At 45.1% G+C, this 22663-nt stretch overlaps 1 protein-coding gene across 5 annotated transcripts in view; it reads left to right on the top strand.

The window, feature by feature from the left end:
- Nucleotides 1-22663, top strand: part of CREBBP (CREB binding protein) — a 125573-nt gene that overhangs the window by 84678 nt on the left and 18232 nt on the right. For 4 of the 5 annotated variants that reach the window (XM_035022131.1, XM_035022129.1, XM_035022133.1 and 1 more), the window contains 13 exons: nucleotides 125-271; nucleotides 1370-1487; nucleotides 2159-2330; nucleotides 2621-2665; nucleotides 4885-5009; nucleotides 5593-5781; nucleotides 7088-7504; nucleotides 9095-9274; nucleotides 10425-10614; nucleotides 14271-14389; nucleotides 15235-15474; nucleotides 15926-16014; nucleotides 21262-21342. In XM_035022131.1, the coding sequence (XP_034878022.1) occupies nucleotides 125-271; nucleotides 1370-1487; nucleotides 2159-2330; nucleotides 2621-2665; nucleotides 4885-5009; nucleotides 5593-5781; nucleotides 7088-7504; nucleotides 9095-9274; nucleotides 10425-10614; nucleotides 14271-14389; nucleotides 15235-15474; nucleotides 15926-16014; nucleotides 21262-21342 (2112 nt within the window). The remainder of the gene's footprint in view (nucleotides 1-124; nucleotides 272-1369; nucleotides 1488-2158; nucleotides 2331-2620; nucleotides 2666-4884; nucleotides 5010-5592; nucleotides 5782-7087; nucleotides 7505-9094; nucleotides 9275-10424; nucleotides 10615-14270; nucleotides 14390-15234; nucleotides 15475-15925; nucleotides 16015-21261; nucleotides 21343-22663) is intronic. The other variant, XM_035022130.1, reaches the window with a different exon arrangement.

The raw sequence follows: 22663 nt of genomic DNA, 5'->3' as shown, positions 1-22663 counted from the left end.
TTGTATATTCGTCACTTGGCTGTCCTGAGTTTTTAAAAGTCAAGTGTGGTTGAAAAACCTCATTAAATGAAGCGCATTTGCATCACTTCGGTAGGTGTAATGAGTATTCTTGTTCTTCCCCTAGCCCACTGATAAATGATGGCTCGAGCCCTGCAAACATTGGGACCCTCAGCACTATACCTACAGCGGCCCCTCCTTCCAGCACCGGCGTTCGGAAAGGGTGGCACGAACACGTCACTCAGGACCTACGGAGCCATCTAGTGCATAAACTGTACGTGCCTGCCTCACCTTTATTCACATATGCTGGAAACATTTTGTGGCTGACAACAGTGTGACAGTTTTGTAGTTTCACTGATGTCTGATTTAATTCCTGAGTGGTCCCCTGGGTCTCAGGTGACAGTGCCCGAGCAGCTGAAGAGGGTCACACGCTTGTTTAGGGAGCCACAGCCACTGCTGGCAGGCCAGAGAATCCCAGTTGGGGGGTAGTGTCAGAGCGTCCATGGCTCTGCCCTGCAGGGGATATGAACTGTCATCCATGTCACAGAGGTCAGTATTTCTAGTGTGGCCAGATCTCCTGTCCTCTGAGCTCTGACATGCAGCAGGGAGCTGATATTAGCTCAAAAGCTTTGCCTTGTTTTATAGCTGAAGATTATAATCGTGGAGGCCCCTGAGAGCTAGGGGAATTTGGGCCTGGTGAATAGAGGACAGGATAGCACCACGTACAGTATGTTAACAGACAGGAAGTAAACAGTTAACTTTTTCGAGCTACTAAGTTAAATTGAAGGGGAAATTAGATGAGCTTAATTCCCTTGGAGTGTTTTTTTCCTTCATCTTTTTAGTGAAAACTATTTATGATAAATAGTTTAAAGATTAGGAGTTCCAGGGGCACCTGGGTGGCTCAGTCAGTTAAATGTCCAACTCCTGATTTTGGCTCAGGTCATGATCTCAGGGTCAAGGGATCAAGCCCTGCATCGAACCCGATGCTCAGTGGGGAGCCTGCTTAAGATTCTCTCCCTCTGCCTCCCCCCCCCCCCTGCTCACACCCTCTCTCTTTCTCAAATAAATAAATATTAAAAAATTAGGAGTTTGAAATTGTATTATTCTTGAGATGACCTAGCACATTCTATAAATAGCAAAATATTGGTGTGTTTGACGTATAGATAAATTGACAGGTCAGTATTGTTTCCAGAAAGTGATTTCATTTGTGTGTTCGCATACTGGGCAAGAGAGATTTGGCATTTCTCTCAGCAGTATGTTGCCCCCCATAAGTAGATGGTCTCATTTCTCTCTCTCCATGTCATCATGTATAAACTAGCAAGACACTGATGGTGTCTCAAAAGTCTGTTGACAGAACATTTTGTCCTTGCAGCGTCCAAGCCATCTTTCCAACCCCTGACCCGGCAGCCCTGAAGGATCGCCGCATGGAGAACCTGGTGGCCTACGCTAAGAAAGTGGAGGGGGATATGTATGAGTCTGCCAACAGCCGGGTAGGTTGCCATCCGTGTTCTAGCCGCACGACACCCACAGTCGAAAGAACGGCATCTGTCTGGAAATGGGGAAATCTGTTAGTCAGGTAGACTCATCACCTCAAGGACACTAACCAGAGACGTCCCAGATAAGACAGCAGACCCCTGCACAGCTCTCTTGGTTGACGACACATGTCCACTACAGTGGTGAATGAGCATGTAAAATTGTGTTTTATCCATGGATGGACTTTACAGGGGGCGTGTTTCTAATGCTCGTACTGAGTTACTGCCAGTGTCGAATATCCAGGAAGTGATTTGACTGCGGAATGAAATGTAATGTGCATTTAGCGCCCCTTGTCTGATAAGTCCTATAATGTCACTAGGCATTCAACAAGAAGTTGGGCCTTGGGTTTATCGGTTAGAAGTGCTGGATGCTGGGGCACCGGGCTGGTTCAGCTGGTAGAGCTTGCGACTCTTGATCTTGGGGTCATGAGTTCAGGCACCCTATTGGGCCTAGAGCTTACTTAAAACAAAAAACAACAGAACAGAAGTGCTAATACTTAATCTTTGCCAACGTACTTAATGTAAAAGTTCATTCGTTTGCTAAAACATATAAAACAGATTGGGTTTGGTTTTTTTTTTTCCCCCCGCACAGTTTTGGCTGCTTAATATTGAATGTTATTGCTCTTTAGGATGAATACTATCACTTACTGGCAGAAAAAATCTACAAGATACAAAAAGAACTAGAAGAAAAGCGGAGGTCGCGTTTGCACAAACAAGGCATCTTGGGTAACCAGCCCGCCCTGCCGGCTCCCGGGGCGCAGCCCCCAGGGATTCCTCAGACACAGCCTGTGAGGCCTCCAAGTAAGGACTTCACCTCCTTCTGCCAGCCCTCAGTCTGATGGCTTGTTTTCCCCTCTGGGTTTGGGGTGTGTTTCTAAGCCCGCACTTTGGAAGCTGTGTGATTGCGGCCGTGGCCTTCCGCACCAGCCTGTTTCTGGAGAGGCCTTGGGAGGGTGTGCAGGCGTCCGAATGCTCAGTGCCTTCACACCTACTCACGGGTTTTCCCTTTAAGTTTGACGTTCTGAAGGTAAAATTCCTTGTTCCCAAATGAAGGATTATTTTAAATAAGCAGGTTTTTTCTGCCGTTGCAGATGGACCCATGCCCCTGCCGGTGAACCGTGTGCAGGTGTCCCAAGGTATTGAACCATTGTTGTGAATCATGTTTTGGTTTAACACTCAACAGCCGCAAAGCTGATTCGTTGATCCTCTTCTGTCTGCATCTCTTTGTAGCTCCTCGTTAGTCCCTCCCTCTTTCTGCTGGTGGTCGGAATTTACTTCCACAGGCAGTGTGCTTATATGTGATATTTGCAAGTTAGAAGACCATAGGAAAGCTCTCCCAGGACATCAGAAGCAGGGTTTAGCCTTTTTTTTTTTTTTTTAAGATTTTATTTATTTGACAGAGACACAGTGAGGAAGGGAACACAAGCGGGGGGCGTGGAAGAGGGAGAAGCAGGCTTCCCGGCCGAGCAGGGAGCCTGATGCGGGGCTCGATCCAAGGACCCTGGGATCATGACCTGAGCCGAATGCAGACCCTTAACGACTGAGCCACCCAGGTGCCCCAGCCTTTTTTTTTAATGGACAGGAAGGGATATTATTCTTTGGAAGAGTCTCCTCCAAAAGTCTCATTGGTGGGGGCAGGAAACCTGTCGGAAGGCTGTGAAGGAGAGCGTTGAGCCGGACTGAAGAGGGTTTGTGCTCCTCCTTGGGTTGGGGTGTGCTGGCAGCAGCCTGAACCACTTTTAAAGGCTCTTTCTCAAGTTGAGATTCTATGGTGTCTCTGGTTGAAACACTCATTGGAGTTTGGGAGAGGAGCATTTCAAGGCTTTTACGGATCTTGTCACATCGAGACTTGAATAACGGGACGTTTTTATAGGTTGTGAAATAAGGTGGCGACATTATCCAGGAGATTCCAAAGCAAGGCCTTGCTGCTGTGTGCAGAGTAGAACGAGAGGGGAGAAAGGGTCATTTTAAAAGTTGTGGTAGTGTTGGGGTTATGAATTTGAGCCCCACACTGAGTGTAGAGATTACTTTCAAAAGGTAAATAAAAAAGTTCTGGTAATCTTAATTGCATACTGAAGAGACACGGTAGGTCAACTGATGTTTGGGAGAAACTTCAGGGCCTTGTTTTGATGGACAGACTAGATATGAGAGTGAAGGAAACCAGGAAGTCAGGAAAATGGAGCCTTGAGAATGTAGCTGAATGCTGCGTAGGGGATGACATGGAAGATGGGGCTGATTTGGGATGTGAGGAGGGCTGTCAAGCAGGGTATTGAAAGAGTTTTATAGCAAAACCCTCATAGCTCCCTTACAAGCACATCTCCGTCTGTAAAGAGGGGCTCTTCGTGGTGCTGTTTCTCAGTACTGCCTTTTTCTCTTATATAAAATCCTCAAGGAGAGGGGGAAGCTTACAGCCTTCCTAGAAAGTCTTCCTGGGCCCGTGCCGGCACTGGTTTGTTTTAGAGTGACATTTCTAGGTGTCCTTGAAGGTAATGCTGAGGGAGGCACATGTTCTCTGAGACCTTCTCACGCCTGTGCCAGTGTTAAGACGGCACCTCAAGGATTCTGTTAGATTCCCAACGTCAGTCCTAAGACTTGCTTGAACCAGCATTGATGTAGAGCTTTACATGTAGGTGTGGAGTTTACAGAGTAAGGTGGGAAGTGAGGAAGAATGAGACGCCGTGGTCCGGAGATGCGTAGCAGCCAGTGAGGTGTCTTTCGTAGTGTGACATTCCTGTGGGCTTTGGACAAAACCCCTGGAAAGGGGAAGATAGCCACGAAAGGGGGAGCTTGCCAGTCTGGAGAGAGGAGGCTGCGATTGAGAATTGCTCACCCTTGGGCACTTTCTAAACACTTTACATGCTTGCAAAATTAAAACCATATTTCGAGTCTTATCCCAGTTTCTAACAATAAATGTAAACCCAGTTGAAGAGCCAGGAGGCCTGGGATGATGGGGCAGGCCTTCCTGCAGGAGAGGAAAAGGGAGCCATGTGCTCTGGAAGGTGTTGGGGAAGTTGGCTCAGATGGGTGCCCTGGCCTTAGTCAAGACCTCCTCCGTGGAGGGTAGGAGCGCCTTCCTGGTGCCACCTCGTTCATTGGTGGTTGACCTGACTTTCTCCCTTCGTCTCCTCGTGCTGCCCTGCCCCCACCCCACCAAACCACTCTCACCACCGCCACGTCGGTGCCATTTTTCTGTATTTGAAAAGTGTTACATCGCCATCTTTTCTGATTTCCTGGGTGATTTCTGTTGTATGTCTTGCATATGTATTCCAACTTATTTTGCGTAGAGTTTGGCGAGCTGTAGCTCTGTTTTCCTGTGGGTGCTTTTTCTAATGAATCATTGTGGGTGCATTTACAGGGATGAATTCATTTACCCCAATGTCCTTGGGGAATGTACAGTTGCCACAAGCTCCCATGGGACCACGTGCAGCATCCCCCATGAACCACTCTGTCCCGATGAACAGCATGGGCTCCGTTCCAGGGGTAAGTGCTTCTCTTTGCTTCAGCTGTGCTGAGAGGACCTTGCTCGAATAAGGAAAATTCTCTACGCAGTGAAATTGAGATTGTGCTTGTTTCTCTGGATTTGGTTCTGCTTTATTTACTTCATATCTCTCTCCCTCTCTCTTTGGTCTTCATGACTACAAATGAGAATATATGACCATTGTTTATTTTTATTGGGATGATAAATTCATAGGAACTTGTGATTTTGTGAGAAGACACAAGTTCTGAGGTTGAGTAGGCAGTCTCAGATATGTCGCCGAGAGATGCTTGACAGCGTCTCTTGACTCCTGGAGCTCACTCTCCTGAGGCTGCTTTCTTAACACGTCAGAGAAGTTGTGAAAGGCATATTTTGAACTTTAAAGTATAGCATGCTATTGATCTCTATTCAGAGATGAATTTGAAACTGGCTTCTTGGAGACGTTGTATGAGAAAGCACACAAAGTGCCTGGGAGCTGGAAGGTCTTCGTGGTGGTTCTCTTGCCACAGGGAAGGGAGGGTTCAGAGAGTTCTGTCTTGAAGACTCTGGTCCTCATCCTCCGATCTCTTGATGATGCTTGTCTTTTAGATGGCCATTTCTCCTTCCCGAATGCCTCAGCCTCCGAACATGATGGGCGCTCACACCAACAACATTATGGCCCAGGCGCCTGCACAGAACCAGTTCCTGCCACAGAACCAGTTCCAGTCCTCCAGTGGGGCGATGAGCGTAAACAGTGTGGGCATGGGGCAGCCGGCGGCCCAGACAGGCGTGCCACAGGTAATGCGCACCCGGGTCGGGGCCCCAGCTTCCTCCTGATTAGAATTCCAGAATACACATCTCATTATTACACATGAGCATCTCTTGATTTTTTTACCCCCATTTTGTTGTTATTTTTACCTTCTTTAGAATTACACTTATCATCTCTGGGCGAACTTCATACCAAAGTGGAATGGATTGTGGTTTTTTTTGGTTCATAGGCTTTGTGTTTTGGGTTTTGGGGTTTTAGTGGTCATTTTCTTGGTTTTTATTTGTGTGTTTTAAATTCACATGTGATCCTGAGAGACCTTGAGTATTAGAGAGTGAGGACAAGGCCCCATGAACTCGGCTGGCGACTTGGTTGGTGTGTCCTGTTGCCCGTCTCTCTGGGCATCCTGGGTGAAGTCCGCTAACTGGATCGATTGAGTAGTTCTCTTGTCAAATTTGTTTTTAATGATGCTGTTTAAAGCTGAGGAGAACTATTTTCCATTCATTTTAGTGCCTTTTTTCCCACTTTGGAGAACTGTTCATTGTCGGGCATGGAGTTGCTGCTGTATACACACGTGCATGCATTTAGAACAGGCTGGATCTTCCCCTGGAAGACAGTATTCCTGTTCTCAGTTTTTACATGAAGTAATGTTGAAAAAAGTCATTGACTGTGTTTGATTTACTCACTAAATATTTACTAATTCTTCATTTCTGTAACACATCGTTGTTCTGGAACAGCAGACCTGTTCCTGTTTATACTTCCGACTCTTTGAACTCCTCGGCCTCACTGTTGTGGAGCTGCCAGGGGCATAGTCGTTCACACGTAAATGAAGGGGCGTGGCTGTGTTCCAGACTTGCCTACAGGAACAGGCAGCTAGCTGGATTGGGCCCTGACCCCTGTTCTAGAGCAGTGATTTGGAATCGCTTTTTTAAGAAGTCCACAAATAATTGTGAAGCATGTCCCCATTTGGGAATCACTTTATTGAAACATTTCAGTGTTTCAGTAACTCATTTCTTGAAAAAAAGAGAAATACCTTTTTCGGTGGTCTAAGTGGGTAGATGTTTTGGAGCATGAAGCTTGTAAGCTGAGTGGGTATGTATTAGTTTAAGCCAGAGGTTTCAACAGTTCTGTAAATCACAGGATGAGAAACACTGCGTTGCATTAACTTTACTGGAAAGTGCATGTTATTATAAGTGTACAGCTGGGTGAGGTTTTACAAATGGCACATGCCCTTGAAACGAGCAGACCTCACCAAGAAACTGTGGTTAGATTTTCATGCGTTTAATTCTTTAAATCTGTTGGGGAAATAATTTTAACATCCTCTGTTGGCTCTGTTAGGGACAGGTGCCTGGTGCCGCTCTTCCTAACCCTCTGAACATGCTTGGGCCCCAGGCCGGCCAGCTGCCCTGCCCACCAGTGACACAGTCACCGCTGCACCAGACGCCACCTCCTGCTTCCACGGCTGCCGGCATGCCATCTCTCCAGCACCCGACGGCGCCTGGGATGACTCCTCCTCAGCCAGCAGCCCCCACCCAGCCGTCGACTCCCGTGTCGTCTTCCGGGCAGACTCCCACCCCGACTCCAGGCTCCGTGCCCAGTGCTAGCCAAACCCAGAGCACCCCTACGGTCCAGGCAGCAGCCCAGGCCCAGGTGACCCCACAGCCTCATACCCCAGTCCAGCCCCCGTCTGTGGCCACCCCTCAGTCGTCACAGCAGCAGCCGACACCTGTGCACACCCAGCCTCCTGGCACACCGGTGAGCCCCGCAGTCTGTCTTTGGGCTGAAGCTCCTGATCGAGAACTTCTCCATAAAAAAAATCCTGTCACAAAGTTGTCTTAGTGTCTTGGCGCAAGCCCAGAGAGTATCTGTCCCCTAATCAAACCATAGGAGCTGTATTTTGTCCCTGACATTGGCTCCAAAGGCCATGTTTGTGTTTGGCCGGATGTGACTTAAGATTATCTTCTCTCATTAAACGAGTTTTTAGAAATTAGCAGTTATAAAGAAATCATACGTGGGTCCTCTGTCTGTACATAGGAGCCGTGTGTTCCCTATTATCTGTCCTAGGTGGGTGTCTCTGAGTGTTAGTAGTTTTTCTCTTAACATTCTGAGGATATGGTAAACAAGTCACATTCCTAATTTTATGTGCTTTGACTTTGCCTGTCAGCCTTATTTTCAGACCTGGAGCCTATTCTTCTCACGACAAAATGACAGACCCAGGTTAACGCTTTCTGTGGCTCATGTCTGCCCAATCCTCCGTGGACCTGCTTGCTGGCCGTGCCCAGCTGTAGGCTGCCCACTCGCCACCCCCCGCACCCCTGCCCCAGTTGCCACTGAAATCTTCACCTCTGTTTTCATATCATCCTGACTTAGAAACCACCCTTCCCCCTGAAATACATTAACTTTATTCTTAGGGACTGAGGATATTTATTTATAAAATATCAAAATAAATCTTAACAACACCCCCAAGATAACATTACCATATGTATTTCTCTACAGGAAGTATGTTTATTATTTATCCTTATTTTATATTTCTTATTTTTAAATAAGATTCCTTTGTAATTTTATGTTCCCTTTTGTTTACTTAAATTAGAACTCTGTGAGGCAGGGGTGCCTGGGTGGCTCAGTCGGTTGAGCGTCCGACTTGGTTTCGGCTTAGGTCGTGATCTCAGGGTCTTCGGGCTCTGAGCTCAGTACGGAGTCTCCTTGTCCCTCTCCCTCCCCCTTTTACCCCTCCCCTGACTCATGAATGCTCTTGGGCTCACTCTCTCTCTAAAATGGATAAATAAAATCTTTAAAAAAACAAAACAAAACAAACAACTATGAGTAAGGCTTTGAAAATTGAGAGTTCTTGTGGTGGTTCCTTACCTTGATGTTTGCTTACTCCACCACCACCACCACCACCCCTGCCCCTGCAGTTATAACAGGCTAATTACACATTCTTCATGTAGGCACTTCATCCCCCTTCTACATGTACACTTCTGTATCTACAGTTAAGCATTTTACAATAAACTGTAATGACCTTATTGGAAGGAATTAATTTTAAAATAGGTGGTTCTGTGACTTAGGTAGAAACTTCCAGAAAATAGTCTTATATCAAAATGTGGAAAGCCCTGCTCTTCCATCTCTACATTCTTGGTAGGAAGTTCTTTGTGTTTCTACATGAAGTTGACTTCCCCTGGGATTCCTGTCTTAAATTTTCTGTTCTTTAGCTCTCTCAAATAGGGCTGTCTGTTAGGTTAGTGTTGAGAAATGTTAACATGAAACTGTGTTTTGGGTGAACAATAGAGTTTAACAGCATTTCTGTTGTCTTAGTAACAGAGATAAATAATTTTCGTTTCTCCACAGCTTTCCCAGGCAGCCGCCAGCATCGATAACAGGGTCCCCACTCCTTCCTCGGTGGCCAGCGCTGAAACCAACTCCCAGCAGCCAGGACCCGATGTACCAATGCTGGAAGTGAAGACAGAGGTCAAGACTGAGGACACTGAGCCTGATGCCAGTGACTCCAAGGGGGAGCCTGGGTCTGCGGTAGGTGCCATTCCAGGGCGTGAGCAGATGCGCAGCACGCAGAAATGTCACTCAAGTGTGCTAAGGGGAGACACCACGGGTCCTCCGTGGATGACGCTGCTTTTTGCTTTAATACTCTGTTTGATTATGGGTTCAGAGAGGATAGAGGTTAAAAATAGAGTGGTTATTTTTAGGTATTAGGTATGGGTTTTACTTTATTTTGCCAGAAATAAGAGTACTGGTTTATATTTTAAATGACTGAATCATTCCGTGACTTTTCACTGACGTTCTTCGTTCATACGTAGTTCTGCAGCGTTGGACTGCACAAGGGTGTGCTCGTTCACTAACCTGTGGCAAAAGTTGAAAACTGGATCCAGCCCCATAGACATGTTTTGTTTGACCCACACAATATTTTTAAAAACGAGGAATTACAAATCAAACTCTGAATTTCTGGCTTTTCTTTGAAAATGAGAAGCTCTGTCAGCATTGCGCTTGCATTCCTGTGGCAGCAGTCTGGGTGGGAGCCTCAGCTGGGGCTTGGGCTCCCCAGTTTGCCCGAGTCCCCATTCCTCCCTGCTGGCTCTGTGACTTCACCTGCCTGGCCCTCTGAGCAATTTGGTTTTTTCCCCAATTTTCAAGGAGGTTCTTGTTCCAAACTAGGAGGACCTATATGTGAAACTACTGAGCAGGTAGGGTGTGTGGATATAGTGTCTTGTAAGCACTCAAGCGTGTAAATTTTTTGAATCAGGACTCTGATTGCAGTGGTGCTGTATTAAGGCAACTCACCCAGCCCCAGATGCTCCAGTCCTCCCTGGGGGAGAGGAAGGGATGGTAAATGCAGCTCTGAGTAGAGGATGGTTTGACGAGCCCAGATAGATGGTTGAAAGACTTCCGGTGAGGCTGAGTTAGAATAAAGTGTTTTTTTTGTTTTTTGGTTTTTTTTAAAGATTTTATTTATTTATTTGAGACAGAGAGCATGAGAGGGAGGAGGGTCAGAGGGGGAAGCAGACTCCCCGCCGAGCAGGGAGCCCGATGCGGGACTCGATCCTGGGACTCCAGGATCATGACCTGAGCCGAAGGCAGTCGCTTAACCAACTGAGCCACCCAGGCGCCCTAGAATAAGGTTTTTTGCTATTCATACATCATTGTCTGTAATTCTGTTTTTCTCAAGATGATGGAGGAGGATCTACAGGGATCTTCTCAAGTTAAAGAAGAAACAGACACAACAGAACAGAAATCAGAATCGATGGAAGTGGACGAGAAGAAACCGGAAGTGAAAGTAGAAGCTAAAGAGGAAGAAGAGAACAACGCTAATGGGGCTGCCTCTCAGTCAACATCTCCTTCACAGCCACGCAAGAAAAGTAGGCCGTGTTTCCTTGAACTTTTCAACTGTGCTGCCTTTCCGTCGTGTTGTGATTGCACACTGCGGGTTAAAAACTAAAGCTTTTATCTTTGCTGCCTGCCATTCCCCAAGTTTTACCTTCTCAGAAATGGTGACAGCGAGCTAGACTCCAGCCCGAGGGCCCACGGGGTTTATGGTAGGAATGAGAAACGAGCCACGGCTCTGAGGGGCAGCCCAGGAGCACATCTCTCCTCTGAGCTGTCACTGGCTGTGGGGCCAGGGTAGAGGTTGCATCTGAGTCCTTGTGCCTGCCAAGGAGCTTGGGCTTTCTTTACTCGGCAAGCTGTGGACAAGCACGATAGATTTGAGCAGGAGATTGCCTGAAAGCCATGCGAGGGAAGTTACCACCATGGCAGAACATGTGCACAGTGTTACAGATGGGAGACTGTGCGCCCAGAGTAAGTGTGCAGTGCGGTAGGGCCCAGTGGCCTCGTGGGGTGATGAGTGAAGATGCTCTGGGCTCTGAGATGTGCTGGCTGAGCCAGTCTCACAGAGGGAGTCGGAGGGAACCCATTGGAGGTCCACCGTGAGGAGGTCAACAGTGTCAGAACGTTGTTAGGTGACCCTTGCAAATGGGGGATGTGGCTCAGAAGTTAAGGGCTGCTTGTGGCACATCTGAGAAAGACAGCAGAGAACTGTGAGAGGCTGATATTGTATAGTTTTGCCACTGGGAGGGAGAACCTACAGAAGCTTTCAAGTTTTTGGTCTAAGACCTGTTTATGCTCCTAAAAATTGAGGACCCCGGAGTTTTTGTTCATATGGATTATCTGTCACTATTTATTAGAAATTTTAAAAACATTCATTTAACAAATCTGTTACATGGCATCCACGAATAACACATTTTTATGAAAAATAAGTTTCCCACAACAAACATACTTAGAGTAGTGACAGTGTTTTCTGTACAATTTTGTGACTTGGAGATTTCGGCGGGCGTGGCTAGACTCTCCTGCTGCCGCTGCTGTCTCTGTTGTGCTGCATTGTTCAGTTCATGCCCCTGAAGACAGCCCCGCCCCACGCAGATAGCTGGTTGATAAAAGAAAGAGTAAGAGCTTTTTCAGATAATTGTGGATGTTCTTTTTTAATACTACACCAAAACTCAACAAGTGCAGGTTTCCTAAAGATTAGTTTCTGCGTGAAGTCTGGATGCATAGCTCTGGGTTCTTCATGCCCAGTGACGTTGGAGTCCATCTGTCTTGTGCTGTGAATGAATCTTTTGTCCTTGTGTGAAATTTTTTTTTTTTTTTTTTTTTAAATAACATGATCCTTTGGTCATCTTGGAATTTGGCTCATGAGTTACACAGATTTTCCAGATGTCACCACACTTCACTGTACGATAGTTTTAAAAATCACATTGATTAATACCACTGTGAATCTCCTCAAAAAAGTCTTGGAAATTTGGGAAGGCTGTCAAACTCACGTGACAGATAAAAGTTCTCCAAATTCGAATTTTGATGTAAGTCCAAACTTTACCATTGGCAACAAATACTGTCAGTTGTCCTTGGTGTCACTGGCCCACTTAGTTCCTTTTTGGGAAAATGTCTGCCACTTGCCCAGATCTGAATACCCATAGCTCATCTAACCTCCCCAGTCTTCTGTGCTCCGTGCAGAGAAGCAGCTGCCTCCACTCTCAGCTCTGCGCACATGAGCGTTTTCTGTCGGGACCGCCGGCTTCCTGTTTGGTCGTTGGAGATCCAGACGCGTAGCCAGGGCTTGAGAGCACGATGACACTAACGCAGCATTGGTGCCGCTGCCTGCGTTGCGCTGCGGCCCGAGGGACTCTCCTTGTGGTTCCTTTTACCCATTTGTGCCGGCGTCAGCACGGTGCACCAGGCGGGTGACGGCCTAGTGTTACTGTGAAAATCGTTTTATGTTATGGAAGTAAACTTGGTTGCACAGACCCTTGAAAACTGGATCCAGCCCCATAGACATGTTTTGTTTGACCCACACAATATTTTTAAAAACGAATTACAAATCAAACTCTGAATTTCTGGCTTTTCTTTGAAAATGAGAAGCTCTGTCAGCATTGCGCTTGCATTCCTGTGGCAGCAGTCTGGGTGGGAGCCTCAGCTGGGGCTTGGGCTCCCCAGTTTGCCCGAGTCCTCATTCCTCCCTGCTGGTTCTATGACTTCACCTGCCTGGCCCTCTGAGCAATTTGGTTTTTTCCCCAATTTTCAAGGAGGTTCTTGTTCCAAACTAGGAGGACCTATATGTGAAACTACTGAGCAGGTGGGTGTGTGGGTGTTCTTTTTTAGAAAGGGCCTGGAGCAGTGCTAGAACTTTCTGAGACGACAGGAACATTACGTGTCTGTGCTCTCTGTAGTTGTCACCAACCACATGTAGCTCCTGAGCACTTGAAATGTGGCAGGTGTGACTGAGGAAGTGATTTTACATCAGGCCGGTGGCTAAAGACAGGAGTTTGGAGCTGCTTTTTCCTTGGCATAGGTGTTTTCAACAAATGTGTAGTGAGTAATGAGCGACTGACCGAAGCGACGTGCGTGTGAGGTTGCCCCTAGGAGATGATGGGCCTGCGGCAGGCTCGCCACAGGCTCTGAGAAGAGCCCGATCGCTCCCCTTGGGCTTCGTGCGCCAGAACGTTTCGTGGTGTGAAAGCCGCCGCAGACAGTATGTGAGCAAATGCGCATAACTGCCTTCTCACAAACCTTTATTTTTGGAGACTAAAATTTGATTTTGTGTATCATGAAATATTATTCTTTTCTTTTTTTCCTAACCATGAAACACCACAAAACCCAATCTTAGCTCATGAGTTGTACAAAGGCAGGTGGCTGGTCAGATTGGGCCAGTGGGTCCAAGTTTGCTGACCCCTGGCCTAAGAAGAAGGAAAAAGCTATTGATTAAAGAATTGTTCTCTTGGAAAGAGTTATTCAAAGCAAACCAAATGCTACTCCATTACTGTAAAAACAGAATAGAAGAAAAGGAGCTAGCTGGAGGCAGGATGTGTATGTGTTTCGTGAGGCTCCCGTGGGGCACATCTGCTCACTGGCCCCCAGCAGTGGTCCCATCTCTAAAGCGGGATGCAGCAGAACACAAGCGCTGCTCACCGACCTGCCTCTTGCCTTCATAGGTTGTTACGCACGCAACCTTGATTTTGTTTCTCTGTTACTATGTACATTTGTTTGTGAGGTTGTAAGACAAAACCATTTGTCCCAGGTATCTGAGTTTACTCTGTCCAAGGACAGACAAATTTCATCAGAGGAAGAAAGGCCCCCTTCCAGTGAAATGGCTTCATTACCACCCGTTGGATCAAGGAAGCAGATTTGGGAGTTAGCTTCATTTTCTGTTGCAGCACAGTTTTAACGTTGGAAACCCTTATTATTGAAGAAGCAAACTTACCAGTGTGATGTTTAGCCTTGTGACGTAGAAGCAGTTTTAAAACCCTAATGTAACGGTGTTTTCAGAAGCCCCGAATTGTAGCTTGAGAATGTCCGTGGACTCTGCGGTGAATGAGAGCCCTTGGGAGCTGCACGGCTTGGGGGGCCATGGGTGGAGATGATTGGGACCTTCTAGAAGCAGCCCAGGCTTCCATTTGAAATGTGATGGACAAAGAGTCTGAGCGCCTTGTAAGTAGGGTCACTTCCTGATATTTTCTAACCATAGTCTTTAAGCCGGAGGAGTTACGCCAGGCTCTGATGCCAACCCTCGAAGCGCTGTATCGACAGGATCCGGAGTCCCTACCTTTTCGGCAGCCTGTAGATCCTCAGCTCCTAGGAATTCCGGTAAGTTAATATAATAAAAAGAAAGCCTTACCAGAGATACTTAGAATATCCATGTTTTATCTCTGAAAATTGGGTAACGAACCCTTGTTTTGAAGATTTTTCTCCTATAAAAAAAAAAAAAAAAACTTTTCTGTCAAAACATCTTTGTCTCATTGATTGGAACGTGTGTTTCCCCACCTGTTCTGTCAGCCCCGGGGGTCCGTGGCAGGGGCACACTGCCTGCTTGCCTTGGTGCACGGCCTCCGTAGCCTTGCTGTCTGCCTGGGGCTCTGTGTGAGCCTTCGTCTGAAAGGGGGGATTTGAAGAACTGGTGGACACCAGTTAGAAAGCATGTGGGTCTCGTTCTGGTATTTCTGGGAAGTCTTGTAAGGGCCATGGCAACCCCACAGGTTTCTCTTGAGCAGTGTCACTATTTTTGTTACTGTTCTTGTGTTTGTCTTGGAATTTCATCTTGTTTGCCAGGACCAAGAGTAAATCTCTAGAAAAACAATGTCTGATAAATGTGCTTACCTTTTTAATTCAGTGGATTAAAATCCATATTTTTTAAATTCTATATAAAAAAACATTTTTAACACATTCTTTTATTAAATAATGATATTATTTTGCCCTTAACTTTGCCTTTGAAATAAGTTGGTCACGCTTGACAATACTAATTACAATTTTAGATAATAAAATCAGAGGAAGGTCAGAGACTGTTTTCTCTTTAGTTTCCATTTATTACTACTAAAAATGGAGGTTGTTCTGGGGCTGATTATTCCTGTTTGTTTTTTAAGATAAAGCTGCTACATAAGGCTGGCATTTGGTATTTGGGGGATCCACTAGACTGAGACTATTTTGTCTTTAAGGATTATTTTGACATTGTGAAGAATCCCATGGACCTTTCCACCATCAAACGGAAGCTGGATACAGGGCAGTACCAAGAACCCTGGCAGTATGTGGATGATGTCTGGCTTATGTTCAACAATGCCTGGCTCTATAATCGTAAGACGTCCCGGGTCTATAAGTTCTGCAGTAAACTTGCAGAGGTCTTTGAGCAAGAAATTGACCCTGTTATGCAGTCCCTTGGATATTGCTGTGGACGCAAGGTACAGTTTAAACTTTTTCTGGAAAGTGAACTTCCCTGGTTAATCGAGCCAGAGAGGGTATTATGATGACATGAAAGACTCAACATTTTGGCCACACCTGTGTGCTGGGAAGGACCCAGATGGGGTCTGGTCTTTGGTAAAAACAGTTGATTGCCTGAAGCCATGTAATGGATGATCAAAGCTAGAGGTGCTTACTGGAGAAGACCTTGGGTTACGCCTTTCTGGCTGCCCTTGCATCCATTTATCCATCTATAATAAATGTCTCCCGGCAACTGATTCCATCACATTGAATCCAAAAACGTCTCTAAATAGCTGTGAAAATTGTTACAAAACTATCCCGTGTGCTAACAAAAATATTTTACTAGCTGAATCTAACTCTCCATAATGAACTAGAATATGATGTGACAGTAACTAGGATATATTTTTAGTATTTTCTCCTTTGTTTTTGCAGTATGAGTTCTCCCCACAGACTTTGTGCTGCTACGGAAAGCAGCTGTGTACAATTCCCCGTGACGCTGCCTACTACAGCTATCAGAATAGGTAAGCCCGAGCCCATGTCCCGAGTTACGGGATGAAAGGAAGGTCTTAGGGCAAGGCGTGTTCAGCTGATGGTAGCCTGGGTACATTATTTCTCTTCTGAAGTTCTAATGAAACGGGCCACAGTTTTAGTGCTGCTCACTCAGATAGGCCCTCGGTCTCTTAATTTTAAAGCATCCTTTACAGTATAAAAATTTAAGCTCAATACTGCTCATTGCACTACTTGAATCAGGAGCATTCATTCTTAAGCTGTGGTCTTTCCAAAATGTAACCACATAAGAAAGAGTCTACAGGTGAGAGTAAGTCTAATAAAGGGAGCTTTACCTTTTTTGAAGATCTTAGTAAAGTGGATACATTGTATTTTACTATTTCGCATGTATTTGCCTAGATAACTTGGCCTGGACAGTCTGATGGAAAGACTTGATTTAGTGATAATTTATCTAAAAAAGTACTAAAAGCTTTAGACTTAAAGATTTTTTTTTTTTTTTTTAACTAATAGCACAACACAGAATGAGTGTTCTTGTTGAGTTCCACGTGAACTCTCCTGTCACAGAATGGCCGTTTCAGGGTTTTGTGAGTGGGAGGCGTCCTCGAGAAATCTTTGCCATTCTCTTGAAACGTGAAGATGGCTGAATCTCCTTTCTTAAGCAGAAGAGAATGAAAATAATATTTTTTGTTGCTCATTTGCCATACAGATATGACTTCCACAGTTTTGGGGGCATGAAAATTAAAGTTAGTTGTATCTGTTGCTCCAAGTGGCCCCACATAGCCATAGCGTGAGGGTGTCGTGCCCGGAGGCACAGGTGGTAAATCTCGGTCACATTCAGTTGCTTTGCCTGCATGTTAGGAACAGGTGGTGAAATGTATGTGACCAAGATGCCACTTTGTGCCTCTTCCTCCTCTTTAGGTTCAAGTATTAAGCATCAACATTAGGGTTTGATGTTTTGATTACTTGATCTTGTCTGCTTATAGTGATTACCTATGTTCTCAAATTTCGAGGAAGATCAGGAAAGGGCTTTTTGTTATTCAGAGATATGTCCACAGGCCTGAATAATTTGGAATTTTGAAATATTTATCTTCTAGTTGGGCTTTTAAAGTACTTGAACTTTTTAAAAAAAATCTAATCATATTTACAATAATTAGTAACTCCCATCAGAATCCTGCTTAAAAAAAGAGAGAGAGAAAGAACTGTTGACCTAAAAATGTCTCAAGGTGCGATTTCTAAGCCCTTCCCGGCCCCCTCGTCCTGGCACGGTGGCAGCATGAGATGCCGGTGCTTGTTCTGGGGGAACAGGAGTGTGGCCTGTGCCCCTGTCCTAAAAATACATTCACGCCTGGACTTAGTTCCTGTCCTGACTTCCCTTTTATCAGTAGGAGCGTTTGAAATAATACCACAGTCCTTCGTGATAGAGTCACTCCTGTAGTGACACGTGCTGTTCTGGGCATTCTGGCCCCGCCAGTGAGTTTTAGCCCCGTGGCGTTCAGCACATCCCATAACGTACCAAGTTTAACACCTTCCCTGACAACCTCGTTTGTCACTTTCCATCAAATAATGATCAGGAATTCCCTTCGGAAACTTTTATGTGCCAAGCAAAATAAAGTTATGAAACTTCAAGAGAACAGATTTTAGTTAACTATTCCCTGAAAAATGTCCCTGCTACTGGATGCCCAGCGTGGTTTGGGTCTAGAGGGAAGAACAGACAGCAGGTTGTTTGCCACCATTTCTAAAGTTTGGGGCCTTTTCACTGTCCCCGGGTCCGTTGAGACCCTGCCTTTGCTGATTTGCACAAATTTTGGCCATTTTTAAATGGAGAGCAATTAATTTAAATAGAGTTGATAGGATCAGGTTACACTGCTACTCTCCCGACAGGAGGTTATGCGTGGAGTGAAAACACGGGGTGGTTTTGAAAGCTCTGAAATATCCAGTTTTAGTTTTGTGTAGAATTTTATCTTTACTCAGCAAAAGTAATAATGTTTTTCTTAAGAGTAGAGAAATAAAGGAGTTCTGTTCTGTTAGTGATACATTTTTAAAGTGTAGGCATACTGCTCCTGAGCTGAATCTCACAAGGTGTGCTTCCTAGAATACCGTACTTGGAGAGAGTAACATATTGTCATGCTAAGAAAGCAGTGGCCTAATTACGGTCAGCATCCTGACTGCTGACACTTTTCTTCGCATCTTTGGCTACTTAGCAACACCGGTGTTCTCTTGAGTAACTGTTTTGGCACTTATGGTCCTAAACTGTTTGGGCATTTCGAACAATAGAAAGTCCTACAGACCATTTAAACAAGTGAAATTAATATTTAAACTAACATATGAGTACATTTTCACTTGTTTCCATGCTTTGAAAATTTGAAAGTAACTCATGTTGAGAAAATGGCTATATTGGATTTTCCAGATACTATCTTTAGATGTCCCAGTTATTTGTATATACTGATATGGTACTTAAAACAATCTGCATTTGAAAATTTACTCCATACATTACCCTTATGGATAAACTATGCAGTTACATTGTGCTAACTTTAGGTACCCAGATGCACATCATCATCGGATTATGTGAAGTATTTCTCCGTTGCAATTCCATATTCATGAAATTGCTTCCTTCACACAAGGCTAATGTCAGCAAGGCTCTTAAGATTGAAAAGTGACTTTCTGAACCATTCTGTATTTTTAGGGTGAAAAAGTTTGGACTAGGTAATAATGTGGGGGCAGCCTGGCATTCCCATCTGTCCCCCACTGATTGCCAAGGTGGTTTCAGCAGACTTGACCAGTGGGTGGCTGTGCCCCTTCTCCAAACGGGTCACCACCTCTCAGGAGGGCACACTGAAGGGCGGCCTGGGCCTTCCCCTCCCATTCTCAAACCCCAGCAGGTTCGATTCTCCAATGTCTCCGATGTCTCCACTTGCTCTGGGACAGGCACTAGAGCGTGTTAACTCTCTCTGTGCCTCCCACTTTCTGACGCTGAGGTTCTTTGCAGGTGAGAGCTAGTTGCACAAAGTGTAGGCTTCTGCCACTGCAGGGCCTGCTCTTGAGCCATCAGTGTTGTGTTCTGGGCCGGTTTCCGCCGCGAGAAAATGGTGGGCTTAAGATTCTTGTTTCCTCGATGTTCCTGGGCTTGATACCCTGCTTGAATAAAAACTAAGAGTTTGTCCAGGATCTTAAAGCCATTTTGCCTCACGTGTAATTATCGTGGTGATTTCGTTTCCAGAGGAGTTCAGCTTTTCGCTCACCCACAGCGGCTATACGTTTGGTCGTAAAATGAATTGGAACAGTCAAGTCCAAGTTTTATTTTCAAAAGGGAAACACTTGCTGTTGAGGGGGATATCTTTTTTGCATATTGCCCTGGTCACCTCTGAATTGGTTTATGGTTTCTGTACTTTAATTCTTTCGTGCCAGTGATGATCACGCCCTCCTGCACATGGAAATTCTTTTTACCACATGATTTCAAGGCTCCATACGAATATTTATGAAATAGTGATAGCCAGTTGACTCAGGAGAAGAACATATAGATATTTTTAAACAGCAATGTTTGTTCCTGGTCCAAGTTTTTAATCTTGGCAGAATTCATTGATTGAATCATTCTAAATAAACCGGTCCCAGAAGAAACTTTCATTAATCCAGTTGCTACCCACAGTGTATCTGTCATGTTCCTCCTCAACAATTTAAAAGATCGGATCATTTTGAGATGGGTGCATGCTCTAAAGTTCCGTGCTTTTAATTGACTCTGTGTGTTTAGTCAGAGAAGTACACAGACAAAATGCTCAGTGTGTTTAATTCAGACTAGAATTAGAACTTGAGGGGGACTGACCTGAGCAGTAACGGAGACAGACGGCCGTCCAGGGGCCTGAGCCTCCGTCCTTTGCAGCCGTGTGTGCGCGTGCGTGAGTGAGCCTGCAAGCTGCCGCGTCGCCTGCGCGTGTCCGTGTGGCGTGGCGCTCCAAGTCTCGTCACAGTGTCTTTAACACTAATCCTCGTGGCATCTTGTAGACGTAGTTTGAGCACTAAAACCGCATTTGTGCTGCTGCCACTACCTTCGACTCCTCCTTTCCGCTTGTATCATTCACCTCCCTTCAGCTTGTTTATTTTGACAGTACTCCTGTGTGCCCATCTTGTTTTATGCAGCATTAGCCTGCATTTTTGTTGATTTCTCATGCGTGTCCTTTCCAAACATTTAATAGTTTTTAATTGTTCTTATTTGATACTTCGAGCCCAGGCTCCATATTATCTTTCAAGAAATTGGGGTGATGGATAATTTCTCAAATGCAGATTGTGCTTTAAAGATCAGCTCTCTAAATTTGCTTAACTTGGATTGTCACCAAGTCAGCAGTTAATAACTGAGGATCTCAGATTGGTGAACGATTGGTCCCATTACCAAAAAGTTTAAACCAAAGCTTAGAATTGAATTTTAAAAGTCTTTAAGATTGTTCATGGATTTACATATATTGTATTGTTTATACAATATATCTCAGCTTTTTTTCTTTGTACGTACGTACTGATAAATGGCTGGAAAGTCTTTGACCCTGACTGCATTTCTGTTAAATGTTTGTCTAGAATATGGATTTGGTTTCATTTGTATTATAACCCAATTAACTAAGTGATTAACATGAGGAAAAATAACAGGAAAAAATTAAAACGAGTTCTGCGTGCTCAACATTTTTAGTACCTTTAAAGATCTGGCTTACTACCGGAAATAAAATCTGTGAATTGCTGTCAAGCATAAATTTGCCATTTTGAAAAATAATTGCTTTTTTAAGGCCTTTGTTAGACTATTTCGTTCAAAAGTGAATTTTTTTCCATCGCAAACCCTGGAGTTATATTTGATTTTCTCTAAGTAATAACAAAAGTCAAACTCCTAAATTGAGGCCCCTTGCAATTCTAGTATTAACAACTCCTTGAAAACGTTTGCATCTCGGAGCTGGCCTGAGCCCAGCCGTTGTTAGCGATGATGGCCTGTGATGTGTGCAGTGAGACCGAATGCTAATCAAGCTTTGCCTTGGCTTTCTGCTCTGTGTTGTCTCGGTGTTTGCGTCTTACCTCTATGTCTGTGCTATCTGTTCCCTTCCCTGTTCTCTAATCCTGCCCTTCCCCACCTGCCCCTGTTCCTTTCATTGTCCTCACTGACCCATCAATCAACCAACAACGCCCCCCCTTCGTCGTGGTGATCTGCCCTGCTCTGATTGGTGGCTTCGTTGCTTGGGTGGCTGTGTGTTATGATGGACCAGTTCACCCAAGTATGGCCTTCTTGCTGACAGGTATCATTTCTGTGAGAAGTGTTTCACAGAGATCCAGGGGGAGAATGTTACCCTGGGTGACGACCCTTCACAGCCCCAGACGTAAGTACTATCCTGTCGTTTTTCTCGGGGTTGACTCTTGTTTTTTGCCTCTTGCCCATGATTAAAAGGGAAGCACCTCTGCCATGCTGCTGCATTTTTTCATACTCAACTACGCCCACGTTCATACTTTGGAATGCAGCTCTTTAGCTGAACACCAGGGCCACCTCCATGTTCTCCCCTCCTTTGAAGACCGTGATGCTGTAGCCCCCACTGCAGCTCTCTCGTCTCTCTCGACCTTGCTCTGTCTCTTCTTTTAAAATACTTACCTTTTCCTAGTGGTGGTCCTCCTCCGTTTGGGGAAATTGTAAATTTTCAGTTACACCTCAGAAACCAGTTCACCCTTTTGACAGACCTGGCAGTAGCGAGAAATGAATCTTGCGTACATACCCCATCTTCAGCATTCATTCCATCTTCCACTGAAACCTCTGTCCTAGAACGCAGACTGTGAGACCCCAGAGAGGAAACATGTCTCCTTCCTTGCTGGAGCGGTGGCTCTTGCTCATGTGCTCTGGCGTGCACAGGCATGAGTTGGTTCATTCATTCCTTCACTGAATTCGCCTTTGAGTGGTCACATAATCAGAATGTGGCCAGAAAGAGCAAATCCACTCATTTTGGAGCTGAATGGTCAACTCCTTTATATGCTTGAGATACCAAAAACCTGCCAGCCACCGCGTCTACCCAGGATTGCCAGCATTTTGTGGTTCTCTCTTTTCTCCTGACTCTGCCGTGATTCCTGCCCTGCTGGGAAGTCTGCTCGCGGGACTGTCCCTACAGGCAGGAGGGCTTCCCACCAGAGCAGCTTCCAGCAGTCTAGGACACGGACTGCACTTCACGTTTACTATTTCCAAACACAGAACGAACCATAGCCACTCATGAGACACATAAACCAAAATGCTTGAAATTCTACCTAATTTATTTTTATGTCCCTTGTAATCTTAATTCTTTGGTCCGATTATGTGATTGATAATTGGATTATACAGTTCCATGAATCAGAAATAATTCATATATACACTGATCATAACAAAAAGACAGTATAGAAACCAGGTCTTCGGTCCTTTAAGAATAAATAAAATATCCCCTAGTAGATGCTGATCTTGTGTCATCTAATTCTATTGTAATTAGAAGAATTGAATATGCCAATTATCCATCAGATCCAGGAGCCATTCACCATACAGATTTGATTGAAATATAGGTTTGGATCTCAGAGTAAGTGCTGGTGGTAGTTGGGAGGAAATATCCCAAGGCAGATAGAGAAAAACAGATGGTAGTGCTTTCTGTGGAGATAAATTTTATATGTTCATGCCATCATTACATCTACTTG

This window comes from Mirounga leonina, unplaced genomic scaffold (genome assembly GCF_011800145.1).
Source record: "Mirounga leonina isolate KUSES-001 unplaced genomic scaffold, KU_Mleo_1.0 Mir_175, whole genome shotgun sequence".
Classification (NCBI taxonomy): domain Eukaryota; kingdom Metazoa; phylum Chordata; class Mammalia; order Carnivora; family Phocidae; genus Mirounga; species Mirounga leonina.
Note: the sequence above shows the minus strand (reverse complement) of the source record. Positions and strands in the feature narration are given on the sequence as shown.